The sequence below is a fragment of the Gobius niger genome, assembly GCF_951799975.1.
Source record: "Gobius niger genome assembly, chromosome: 21".
In the NCBI taxonomy this organism is placed as follows: domain Eukaryota; kingdom Metazoa; phylum Chordata; class Actinopteri; order Gobiiformes; family Gobiidae; genus Gobius; species Gobius niger.
The window spans coordinates 28,481,455-28,493,961 of record NC_136872.1 but is presented as its reverse complement, the minus strand read 5'-3'; the positions used below and the strand labels follow the sequence as shown (position 1 = coordinate 28,493,961).

The following is a 12,507-nucleotide window of genomic DNA, read 5'->3' as shown; positions in this document are numbered from 1 at the left end:
ACACACACACTGTTACACACACACTGTTACACACACACACTGTTACACACACACTGTTACACACACACTGTTACACACACACACACTGTTACACACACACACACTGTTACACACACACACTGTTACACACACACACACTGTTACACACACACTGTTACACACACACACTGTTACACACACACTGTTACACACACACTGTTACACACACACTGTTACACACACACTGTTACACACACACACTGTTACACACACACACACTGTTACACACACACTGTTACACACACACACTGTTACGCACACACACTGTTACACACACACTGTTACACACACACTGTTACACACACACTGTTACACACACACACACACTGTTACACACACACTGTTACACACACACTGTTACACACACACACACTGTTACACACACACTGTTACACACACACTGTTACACACACACACTGTTACACACACACTGTTACACACACACTGTTACACACACACTGTTACACACACACACTGTTACACACACACTGTTACACACACACTGTTACACACACACACTGTTACACACACACACACTGTTACACACACACTGTTACACACACACACTGTTACACACACACTGTTACACACACACACTGTTACACACACACTGTTACACACACACACTGTTACACACACACACACACTGTTACACACACACACTGTTACACACACACTGTTACACACACACTGTTACACACACACACTGTTACACACACACACTGTTACACACACACACACTGTTACACACACACTGTTACACACACACACACTGTTACACACACACACTGTTACACACACACTGTTACACACACACACACTGTTACACACACACACACACTGTAACACACACACACACACTGTTACACACACACACTGTTACACACACACACACTGCTACACACACACACTGTTACACACACACACACTGTTACACACACACACTGTTACACACACACTGTTACACACACACACACTGTTACACACACACACACACTGTAACACACACACACACACTGTTACACACACACACTGTTACACACACACTGTTACACACACACACACACTGTTACACACACACTGTTACACACACACACACTGTAACACACACACACACACTGTTACACACACACTGTTACACACACACTGTTACACACACACTGTTACACACACACTGTTACACACACACTGTTACACACACACTGTTACACATACACACTGTTACACACACACTGTTACACAGACACTGTTACACACACACTGTTACACACACACTGTTACACACACACTGTTACACACACACACTGTTACACACACACTGTTACACACACTGTTACACACACACTGTTACACACACACTGTTACACACACACTGTTACACACACACACTGTTACACACACACACACACTGTTACACACACACTGTTACACACACACTGTTACACACACACTGTTACACACACACTGTTACACACACACTGTTACACACACACTGTTACACACACACTGTTACACACACACTGTTACACACACACACTGTTACACACACACTGTTACACACACACTGTTACACACACACTGTTACACACACACTGTGTTAAGCCTGTGGTGGCAGAGTGGTTAGTCCTGGCACTCATGCAGATGTTACTCACTGTCCGCCCCAGTAGATCTTTGTGGTGATGATGAAGCTGGACCTTCTGCAGACACAGGTTAGAAACACGTCAGAAACACGTCAGAAACACGTCAGAAACACGTCAGAAACACGCTAGAAACACGCTAGAAACACGTTTGAAACACGTTAGAAACACGTTAGAAACACGTCAGAAACACGTCAGAAACACGTTAGAAACACGTTAGAAACACGTTAGAAACACGTCAGAAACACGTCAGAAACACGTCAGAAACATGTCAGAAACACGTCAGAAACACGCTAGAAACACGCTAGAAACACGTTTGAAACACGTTAGAAACACGTTTGAAACACGCTAGAAACACGCTAGAAACACGTTAGAAACACGTTTGAAACACGTTAGAAACACGCTAGAAACACGTTAGAGATACAGAAGATTAAAAGATAAAGTCCGACTGAAATACATAAAGAGTTATTTTTATCCTGGGCTGATATTTATAAACTCTCTGATCTGAGACCATGTGATTGTCCTGTGTCTGGAGCCGTTTATGCTCATTATCTCTGTTCATCTGCTTTATTTATCTGTTTATCTGTTTATTTATTTATTTATTTTACTTATTTATTTAGTTATTTAGTTATTTATTTATCTGAGAGAGACACTGGACATTAACCTCTTAACTCCCGCCTGAACCGAGAGCATTTTCTCCAGTTCAGCTTTACCCAAATCCTGTAGACCAGTGTAACGCCTCATTTGAAAGCTAAGACCAACACAACTAAATTGATCTTTTTCTTCATATTATCAGACTTTTTTTCATCCCTTTTTTTTGTTGGGCAGTCGTCTCTCAGTTTTGTCCATTTTTTCTCAATTTTTCACATTTTCATCTCAAATTTTATAAATTTTTTGGTCCATTTTTTCTCAATTTTTCGTCAAATTCTTCGTCAATTTTTTGTCACTTTTTTGTCACTTTTTTCTCATTTTCATCCTTGTTTTCGTCTCAGTTTTGTTGCTATTTTCACAGCTTTTTTCCAGTAGCTTTTAGATTGGGGTAAAGCTGGAGAAAAAGTGCTTGGTTCAGGTGGGAGTTAAGGAGTTAATCAACATCCGTTAATGGTCATTATCTCTGTTCATCTCTGCATTGTTTGTTTGTTTGTATGTTTGTATGTTTGTATGTTTGTATGTTTGTTTGTTTGTTTGTTTGTTTGTTTGTTTGTTTGTTTGTTTGTTTGTTTGTTTGACAGGGACACTGGACCGGAATTGGCCAAAAGGCTATTTTTCACCCATAGTCCCTGGACAGATGTAGGACAGTCTCTACACTGTAAATACAATTACAAAACAATATGATGCACAAACAGTCTGTCTGTGGACCAGAGACACTTAACTACAAGATCATTTACAATCTCCACTTTACACAGACACTTTAACTACAAGGTCATTTACAATCTCCACTTTACACAGACACTTTAACTACAAGGTCATTTACAATCTCCACTTTACACAGACACTTTAACTACAATGTCATTTACAATCTCCACTTTACACAGACACTTTAACTACAAGATCATTTACAATCTCCACTTTACACAGACACTTTAACTACAAGATCATTTACAATCTCCACTTTACACAGACACTTTAACTACAAGATCATTTACAATCTCCACTTTACACAGACACTTTAACTACAATGTCATTTACAATCTCCACTTCACACAGACACTTTAACTACAAGGTCATTTACAATCTCCACTTTACACAGATGTGACACTTGTAGTGATACAGTGTGTGAGCTGCAGGGGGCGCTCTCACCTCCAGCCTTTCTTCTTCAGGATGGAGCCCAGTGTGCTCTCCGCCCTGAGGAGAGAGGAGCAGGTCAGACCACAGGGGGCGCTCTCTCATATACACAAATATATATATATACACACAGACCACAGGGGGCGCTCTCTCATAAACACATATATATATATATACACACAGACCACAGGGGGCGCTCTCTCATAAACACATACATATATATATACACACAGACCACAGGGGGCGCTCTCTCATATACACAAATATATATATATATATATATATATATATACATATACACCCAGACCACAGGGGGCGCTCTCGCATAAACACATATATATATATATATACACCCAGACCACAGGGGGCGCTCTCTCATATACACAAATATATATATATATATAAATATATATATATATACACCCAGACCACAGGGGGCGCTCTCTCATATACACAAATATATATATATATATATAAATATATATATATATACACCCAGACCACAGGGGGCGCCGTACCGTCCTGCAGCGTAGACCTCAGCCGTGTCAAACAGGTTCACTCCACTGTCATAGGCCAGAGTTAAGACCTGCTCCGCCATCTGTAACACACGGGTACACCTGGTTAGACCTGGTTACACCTGGTTACACCTGGTTAGACCTGGTTACACCTGGTTAGACCTGGTTAGACCTGGTTAGACCTGGTTAGACCTGGTTAGACCTGGTTAGACCTGGTTACACCTGGTTAGACCTGGTTAGACCTGGTTACACCTGGTTAGACCTGGTTAGACCTGGTTACACCTGGTTACACCTGGTTAGACCTGGTTAGACCTGGTTAGACCTGGTTAGACCTGGTTACACCTGGTTAGACCTGGTTAGACCTGGTTACACCTGGTTACACCTGGTTAGACCTGGTTAGACCTGGTTACACCTGGTTAGGACTGAGTTAGACCTGGTTAGACCTGGTTAGACCTGGTTAGGACTGAGTTAGACCTGGTTAGACCTGGTTACACCTGGTTACACCTGGTTAGACCTGGTTACACCTGGTTAGACCTGGTTAGACCTGGTTAGACCTGGTTACACCTGGTTACACCTGGTTAGACCTGGTTACACCTGGTTAGACCTGGTTACACCTGGTTAGACCTGGTTACACCTGGTTAGACCTGGTTACACCTGGTTACACCTGGTTAGACCTGGTTACACCTGGTTAGACCTGGTTAGACCTGGTTACACCTGGTTAGACCTGGTTACACCTGGTTAGGACTGAGTTAGACCTGGTTAGACCTGGTTACACCTGGTTAGACCTGGTTAGACCTGGTTAGACCTGGTTACACCTGGTTACACCTGGTTAGACCTGGTTAGACCTGGTTACACCTGGTTACACCTGGTTAGACCTGGTTAGACCTGGTTACACCTGGTTAGACCTGGTTAGACCTGGTTACACCTGGTTACACCTGGTTAGACCTGGTTACACCTGGTTAGGACTGAGTTAGACCTGGTTAGACCTGGTTAGACCTGGTTACACCTGGTTAGACCTGGTTACACCTGGTTAGACCTGGTTAGGACTGAGTTAGACCTGGTTAGACCTGGTTAGACCTGGTTACACCTGGTTAGACCTGGTTACACCTGGTTACACCTGGTTAGACCTGGTTACACCTGGTTAGGACTGAGTTAGACCTGGTTAGACCTGGTTAGACCTGGTTAGACCTGGTTACACCTGGTTACACCTGGTTACACCTGGTTAGACCTGGTTAGACCTGGTTAGACCTGGTTACACCTGGTTAGACCTGGTTACACCTGGTTAGACCTGGTTACACCTGGTTAGACCTGGTTAGACCTGGTTAGACCTGGTTAGACCTGGTTACACCTGGTTAGACCTGGTTACACCTGGTTAGACCTGGTTAGACCTGGTTAGACCTGGTTACACCTGGTTACACCTGGTTACACCTGGTTACACCTGGTTAGGACTGAGTTAGACCTGGTTAGACCTGGTTAGACCTGGTTAGACCTGGTTAGACCTGGTTTAGACCTGGTTAGACCTGGTTAGACCTGGTTAGACCTGGTTACACCTGGTTAGACCTGGTTAGACCTGGTTACACCTGGTTACACCTGGTTACACCTGGTTAGACCTGGTTAGACCTGGTTAGGACTGAGTTAGACCTGGTTAGACCTGGTTAGACCTGGTTAGACCTGGTTAGACCTGGTTTAGACCTGGTTACACCTGGTTAGACCTGGTTAGACCTGGTTAGACCTGGTTACACCTGGTTAGACCTGGTTACACCTGGTTACACCTGGTTAGACCTGGTTACACCTGGTTAGACCTGGTTACACCTGGTTAGACCTGGTTACACCTGGTTAGACCTGGTTACACCTGGTTAGGACTGAGTTAGACCTGGTTAGACCTGGTTAGACCTGGTTTAGACCTGGTTAGACCTGGTTAGACCTGGTTACACCTGGTTAGACCTGGTTAGACCTGGTTAGACCTGGTTAGACCTGGTTAGGACTGAGTTAGACCTGGTTAGACCTGGTTAGGACTGAGTTAGACCTGGTTAGACCTGGTTAGACCTGGTTAGGACTGAGTTAGACCTGGTTAGACCTGGTTAGACCTGGTTACACCTGGTTAGACCTGGTTAGACCTGGTTACACCTGGTTAGACCTGGTTAGACCTGGTTACACCTGGTTACACCTGGTTAGACCTGGTTACACCTGGTTACACCTGGTTAGACCTGGTTAGACCTGGTTAGGACTGAGTTAGACCTGGTTAGACCTGGTTAGGACTGAGTTAGACCTGGTTAGACCTGGTTAGACCTGGTTACACCTGGTTAGGACTGAGTTAGACCTGGTTAGACCTGGTTAGACCTGGTTAGACCTGGTTAGGACTGAGTTAGACCTGGTTAGACCTGGTTACACCTGGTTAGACCTGGTTACACCTGGTTACACCTGGTTAGACCTGGTTAGACCTGGTTACACCTGGTTAGACCTGGTTAGACCTGGTTACACCTGGTTAGACCTGGTTACACCTGGTTAGGACTGAGTTAGACCTGGTTACACCTGGTTAGGACTGAGTTAGACCTGGTTAGACCTGGTTACACCTGGTTACACCTGGTTAGACCTGGTTACACCTGGTTAGACCTGGTTACACCTGGTTAGACCTGGTTAGACCTGGTTACACCTGGTTAGACCTGGTTAGACCTGGTTAGACCTGGTTACACCTGGTTAGACCTGGTTAGACCTGGTTAGGACTGAGTTACACCTGGTTAGACCTGGTTAGACCTGGTTAGACCTGGTTAGACCTGGTTACACCTGGTTAGACCTGGTTACACCTGGTTAGACCTGGTTAGACCTGGTTACACCTGGTTACACCTGGTTAGACCTGGTTACACCTGGTTACACCTGGTTACACCTGGTTAGACCTGGTTAGACCTGGTTAGACCTGGTTAGACCTGGTTAGACCTGGTTAGACCTGGTTAGACCTGGTTACACCTGGTTACACCTGGTTACACCTGGTTAGACCTGGTTACACCTGGTTAGACCTGGTTAGACCTGGTTAGACCTGGTTAGACCTGGTTAGACCTGGTTACACCTGGTTAGACCTGGTTAGACCTGGTTACACCTGGTTACACCTGGTTACACCTGGTTAGACCTGGTTAGACCTGGTTAGACCTGGTTACACCTGGTTAGACCTGGTTACACCTGGTTAGACCTGGTTAGACCTGGTTAGACCTGGTTAGACCTGGTTAGACCTGGTTACACCTGGTTACACCTGGTTAGACCTGGTTAGACCTGGTTACACCTGGTTACACCTGGTTAGACCTGGTTAGACCTGGTTACACCTGGTTAGACCTGGTTACACCTGGTTACACCTGGTTACACCTGGTTACACCTGGTTACACCTGGTTAGACCTGGTTACACCTGGTTAGACCTGGTTAGACCTGGTTACACCTGGTTAGACCTGGTTAGACCTGGTTAGACCTGGTTAGACCTGGTTAGACCTGGTTAGACCTGGTTAGACCTGGTTACACCTGGTTAGACCTGGTTAGACCTGGTTACACCTGGTTAGACCTGGTTACACCTGGTTACACCTGGTTAGACCTGGTTAGACCTGGTTACACCTGGTTACACCTGGTTAGACCTGGTTACACCTGGTTACACCTGGTTAGACCTGGTTACACCTGGTTAGACCTGGTTACACCTGGTTACACCTGGTTACACCTGGTTACACCTGGTTAGACCTGGTTAGACCTGGTTAGACCTGGTTAGGACTGAGTTAGACCTGGTTAGACCTGGTTAGGACTGAGTTACACCTGGTTACACCTGGTTACACCTGGTTACACCTGGTTAGACCTGGTTAGACCTGGTTAGACCTGGTTAGGACTGAGTTAGACCTGGTTAGACCTGGTTAGACCTGGTTACACCTGGTTAGACCTGGTTACACCTGGTTACACCTGGTTAGACCTGGTTAGACCTGGTTAGACCTGGTTAGACCTGGTTACACCTGGTTAGACCTGGTTACACCTGGTTACACCTGGTTAGACCTGGTTAGACCTGGTTAGACCTGGTTAGACCTGGTTACACCTGGTTAGACCTGGTTACACCTGGTTACACCTGGTTAGACCTGGTTAGACCTGGTTACACCTGGTTACACCTGGTTAGACCTGGTTACACCTGGTTACACCTGGTTAGACCTGGTTACACCTGGTTAGACCTGGTTACACCTGGTTACACCTGGTTACACCTGGTTACACCTGGTTAGACCTGGTTAGACCTGGTTAGACCTGGTTAGGACTGAGTTAGACCTGGTTAGACCTGGTTAGACCTGGTTAGATCTGGTTAGACCTGGTTAGACCTGGTTACACCTGGTTACACCTGGTTAGACCTGGTTAGACCTGGTTAGACCTGGTTAGACCTGGTTACACCTGGTTAGACCTGGTTAGACCTGGTTACACCTGGTTAGACCTGGTTAGACCTGGTTAGGACTGAGTTAGACCTGGTTACACCTGGTTAGACCTGGTTAGACCTGGTTAGACCTGGTTAGACCTGGTTAGACCTGGTTAGACCTGGTTACACCTGGTTACACCTGGTTACACCTGGTTAGACCTGGTTAGACCTGGTTACACCTGGTTACACCTGGTTACACCTGGTTAGACCTGGTTAGACCTGGTTACACCTGGTTACACCTGGTTACACCTGGTTACACCTGGTTAGACCTGGTTAGACCTGGTTACACCTGGTTACACCTGGTTACACCTGGTTAGACCTGGTTACACCTGGTTAGACCTGGTTAGACCTGGTTACACCTGGTTAGACCTGGTTACACCTGGTTACACCTGGTTACACCTGGTTAGACCTGGTTACACCTGGTTACACCTGGTTAGACCTGGTTACACCTGGTTACACCTGGTTACACCTGGTTAGACCTGGTTACACCTGGTTACACCTGGTTACACCTGGTTAGACCTGGTTACACCTGGTTAGACCTGGTTAGACCTGGTTACACCTGGTTACACCTGGTTAGACCTGGTTAGACCTGGTTAGACCTGGTTACACCTGGTTACACCTGGTTAGACCTGGTTACACTTGGTTAGGACTGAGTTAGACCTGGTTAGACCTGGTTAGACCTGGTTAGACCTGGTTACACCTGGTTACACCTGGTTAGACCTGGTTACACCTGGTTAGACCTGGTTAGACCTGGTTAGACCTGGTTAGACCTGGTTACACCTGGTTACACCTGGTTAGACCTGGTTACACCTGGTTAGACCTGGTTAGACCTGGTTACACCTGGTTACACCTGGTTAGACCTGGTTAGACCTGGTTACACCTGGTTAGACCTGGTTACACCTGGTTAGACCTGGTTACACCTGGTTAGACCTGGTTAGACCTGGTTACACCTGGTTACACCTGGTTAGACCTGGTTAGACCTGGTTAGACCTGGTTAGACCTGGTTACACCTGGTTAGACCTGGTTAGACCTGGTTACACCTGGTTACACCTGGTTAGACCTGGTTAGACCTGGTTAGACCTGGTTACACCTGGTTACACCTGGTTACACCTGGTTAGACCTGGTTACACCTGGTTACACCTGGTTAGACCTGGTTAGACCTGGTTAGACCTGGTTAGACCTGGTTACACCTGGTTACACCTGGTTAGACCTGGTTACACTTGGTTAGGACTGAGTTAGACCTGGTTAGACCTGGTTAGACCTGGTTAGACCTGGTTACACCTGGTTACACCTGGTTAGACCTGGTTACACCTGGTTAGACCTGGTTAGACCTGGTTAGACCTGGTTAGACCTGGTTACACCTGGTTACACCTGGTTAGACCTGGTTAGACCTGGTTACACCTGGTTACACCTGGTTACACTTGGTTAGGACTGAGTTAGACCTGGTTAGACCTGGTTAGACCTGGTTACACCTGGTTAGACCTGGTTACACCTGGTTAGACCTGGTTACACCTGGTTAGACCTGGTTAGACCTGGTTAGACCTGGTTAGACCTGGTTACACTTGGTTAGGACTGAGTTAGACCTGGTTAGACCTGGTTAGACCTGGTTAGACCTGGTTACACCTGGTTACACCTGGTTAGGACTGAGTTAGACCTGGTTAGGACTGAGTTAGACCTGGTTAGACCTGGTTACACCTGGTTAGGACTGAGTTAGACCTGGTTAGACCTGGTTAGACCTGGTTAGACCTGGTTACACCTGGTTAGACCTGGTTAGACCTGGTTAGACCTGGTTACACTTGGTTAGGACTGAGTTAGACCTGGTTAGACCTGGTTAGACCTGGTTAGACCTGGTTACACCTGGTTAGACCTGGTTAGGACTGAGTTAGACCTGGTTAGACCTGGTTAGGACTGAGTTAGACCTGGTTAGACCTGGTTAGGACTGAGTTAGACCTGGTTAGACCTGGTTAGACCTGGTTAGACCTGGTTAGACCTGGTTAGACCTGGTTAGACCTGGTTAGACCTGGTTACACCTGGTTACACCTGGTTACACCTGGTTAGACCTGGTTACACCTGGTTACACCTGGTTACACCTGGTTAGACCTGGTTACACCTGGTTAGACCTGGTTACACCTGGTTACACCTGGTTAGGACTGAGTTAGACCTGGTTAGACCTGGTTAGACCTGGTTACACCTGGTTACACTTGGTTAGGACTGAGTTAGACCTGGTTAGACCTGGTTAGACCTGGTTAGACCTGGTTAGACCTGGTTAGACCTGGTTACACCTGGTTACACCTGGTTACACCTGGTTAGACCTGGTTAGACCTGGTTAGACCTGGTTAGACCTGGTTAGACCTGGTTAGACCTGGTTAGACCTGGTTAGACCTGGTTACACCTGGTTAGACCTGGTTAGACCTGGTTACACTTGGTTAGGACTGAGTTAGACCTGGTTAGACCTGGTTAGACCTGGTTAGACCTGGTTACACCTGGTTAGACCTGGTTAGACCTGGTTACACTTGGTTAGGACTGAGTTAGACCTGGTTAGACCTGGTTAGACCTGGTTACACCTGGTTAGACCTGGTTAGACCTGGTTACACTTGGTTAGGACTGAGTTAGACCTGGTTAGACCTGGTTAGACCTGGTTAGACCTGGTTACACCTGGTTAGACCTGGTTAGACCTGGTTAGACCTGGTTAGACCTGGTTACACTTGGTTAGGACTGAGTTAGACCTGGTTAGACCTGGTTAGACCTGGTTAGACCTGGTTACACCTGGTTACACTTGGTTAGACCTGGTTACACCTGGTTAGGACTGAGTTAGACCTGGTTAGACCTGGTTAGGACTGAGTTAGACCTGGTTAGACCTGGTTAGGACTGAGTTAGACCTGGTTAGACCTGGTTAGGACTGAGTTAGACCTGGTTAGACCTGGTTAGACCTGGTTAGACCTGGTTAGACCTGGTTACACCTGGTTACACCTGGTTACACCTGGTTACACCTGGTTAGACCTGGTTAGACCTGGTTAGGACTGAGTTAGACCTGGTTAGACCTGGTTTACATAAACATAAATACAAACCTCGTCAGAGATCTGCGAGCCGAACGTCACCCACGTCCCTGAAACAGAGTCTGTCAGTGACACAATCCTCATACCAGTAATAACATCAGTAATAACATCTGTAAAAACATCAGTAATAACATCTGTAATAACATCTGTAATAACATCAGAAATAACATCTGTAATGTTTTTGTAAAAATGAGAGAGACTCACCCAGACCCAGGCAGGACACTCTGAGGCCGGACTTCCCCAGACTCCTGAACCACAGAGAGACACAGTTACAGACGTCTCCCTGAGAACCTTCTGTAGGTCCTGGAGCAGCTCAGAGACCAGCGTGATGGAAAGTAAAGACTCTGAGTCTCTACAGGGTCAGACACACTTACAGACTGTTCTAACTGTAGGTCCTGGAGCAGCTCAGAGACCAGCGTGATGGAAAGTAAAGACTCTGAGTCTCTACAGGGTCAGACACACTTACAGACTGTTCTAACTGTAGGTCCTGGAGCAGCTCAGAGACCAGCGTGATGGAAAGTAAAGACTCTGAGTCTCTACAGGGTCAGACACACTTACAGACTGTTCTAACTGTAGGTCCTGGAGCAGCTCAGAGACCAGCGTGATGGAAAGTAAAGACTCTGAGCCTCTACAGGGTCAGACACACTTACAGACTGTTCTAACTGTAGGTCCTGGAGCAGCTCAGAGACCAGCGTGATGGAAAGTAAAGCTCTGAGTCTCTACAGGGTCAGACACACTTACAGACTGTTCTAACTGTAGGTCCTGGAGCAGCTCAGAGACCAGCGTGATGGAAAGTAAAGCTCTGAGTCTCTACAGGGTCAGACACACTTACAGACTGTTCTAACTGTAGGTCCTGGAGCAGCTCAGAGACCAGCGTGATGGAAAGTAAAGCTCTGAGCCTCTACAGGGTCAGACACACTTACAGACTGTTCTAACTGTAGGTCCTGGAGCAGCTCAGAGACCAGCGTGATGGAAAGTAAAGACTCTGAGTCTCTACAGGGTCAGACACACTTACAGACTGTTCTAACTGTAGGTCCTGGAGCAGCTCAGAGACC

At 46.4% G+C, this 12,507-nt stretch overlaps 1 protein-coding gene across 3 annotated transcripts in view; it reads right to left on the bottom strand.

Moving 5' to 3' along the window:
- The window catches only part of LOC306980425 (voltage-gated potassium channel subunit beta-3-like), a 70,369-nt gene that overhangs the window by 26,760 nt on the left and 31,102 nt on the right, over positions 1-12,507 (bottom strand). For all 3 annotated transcript variants that reach the window (XM_079579793.1, XM_079579794.1, XM_079579792.1), the window contains 5 exons: positions 11,657-11,700; positions 11,465-11,502; positions 3,980-4,059; positions 3,477-3,521; positions 1,692-1,736 (listed from right to left, as the gene is read on the bottom strand). In XM_079579793.1, coding sequence (XP_079435919.1) covers positions 1,692-1,736; positions 3,477-3,521; positions 3,980-4,059; positions 11,465-11,502; positions 11,657-11,700 — 252 coding nt within the window. The remainder of the gene's footprint in view (positions 1-1,691; positions 1,737-3,476; positions 3,522-3,979; positions 4,060-11,464; positions 11,503-11,656; positions 11,701-12,507) is intronic.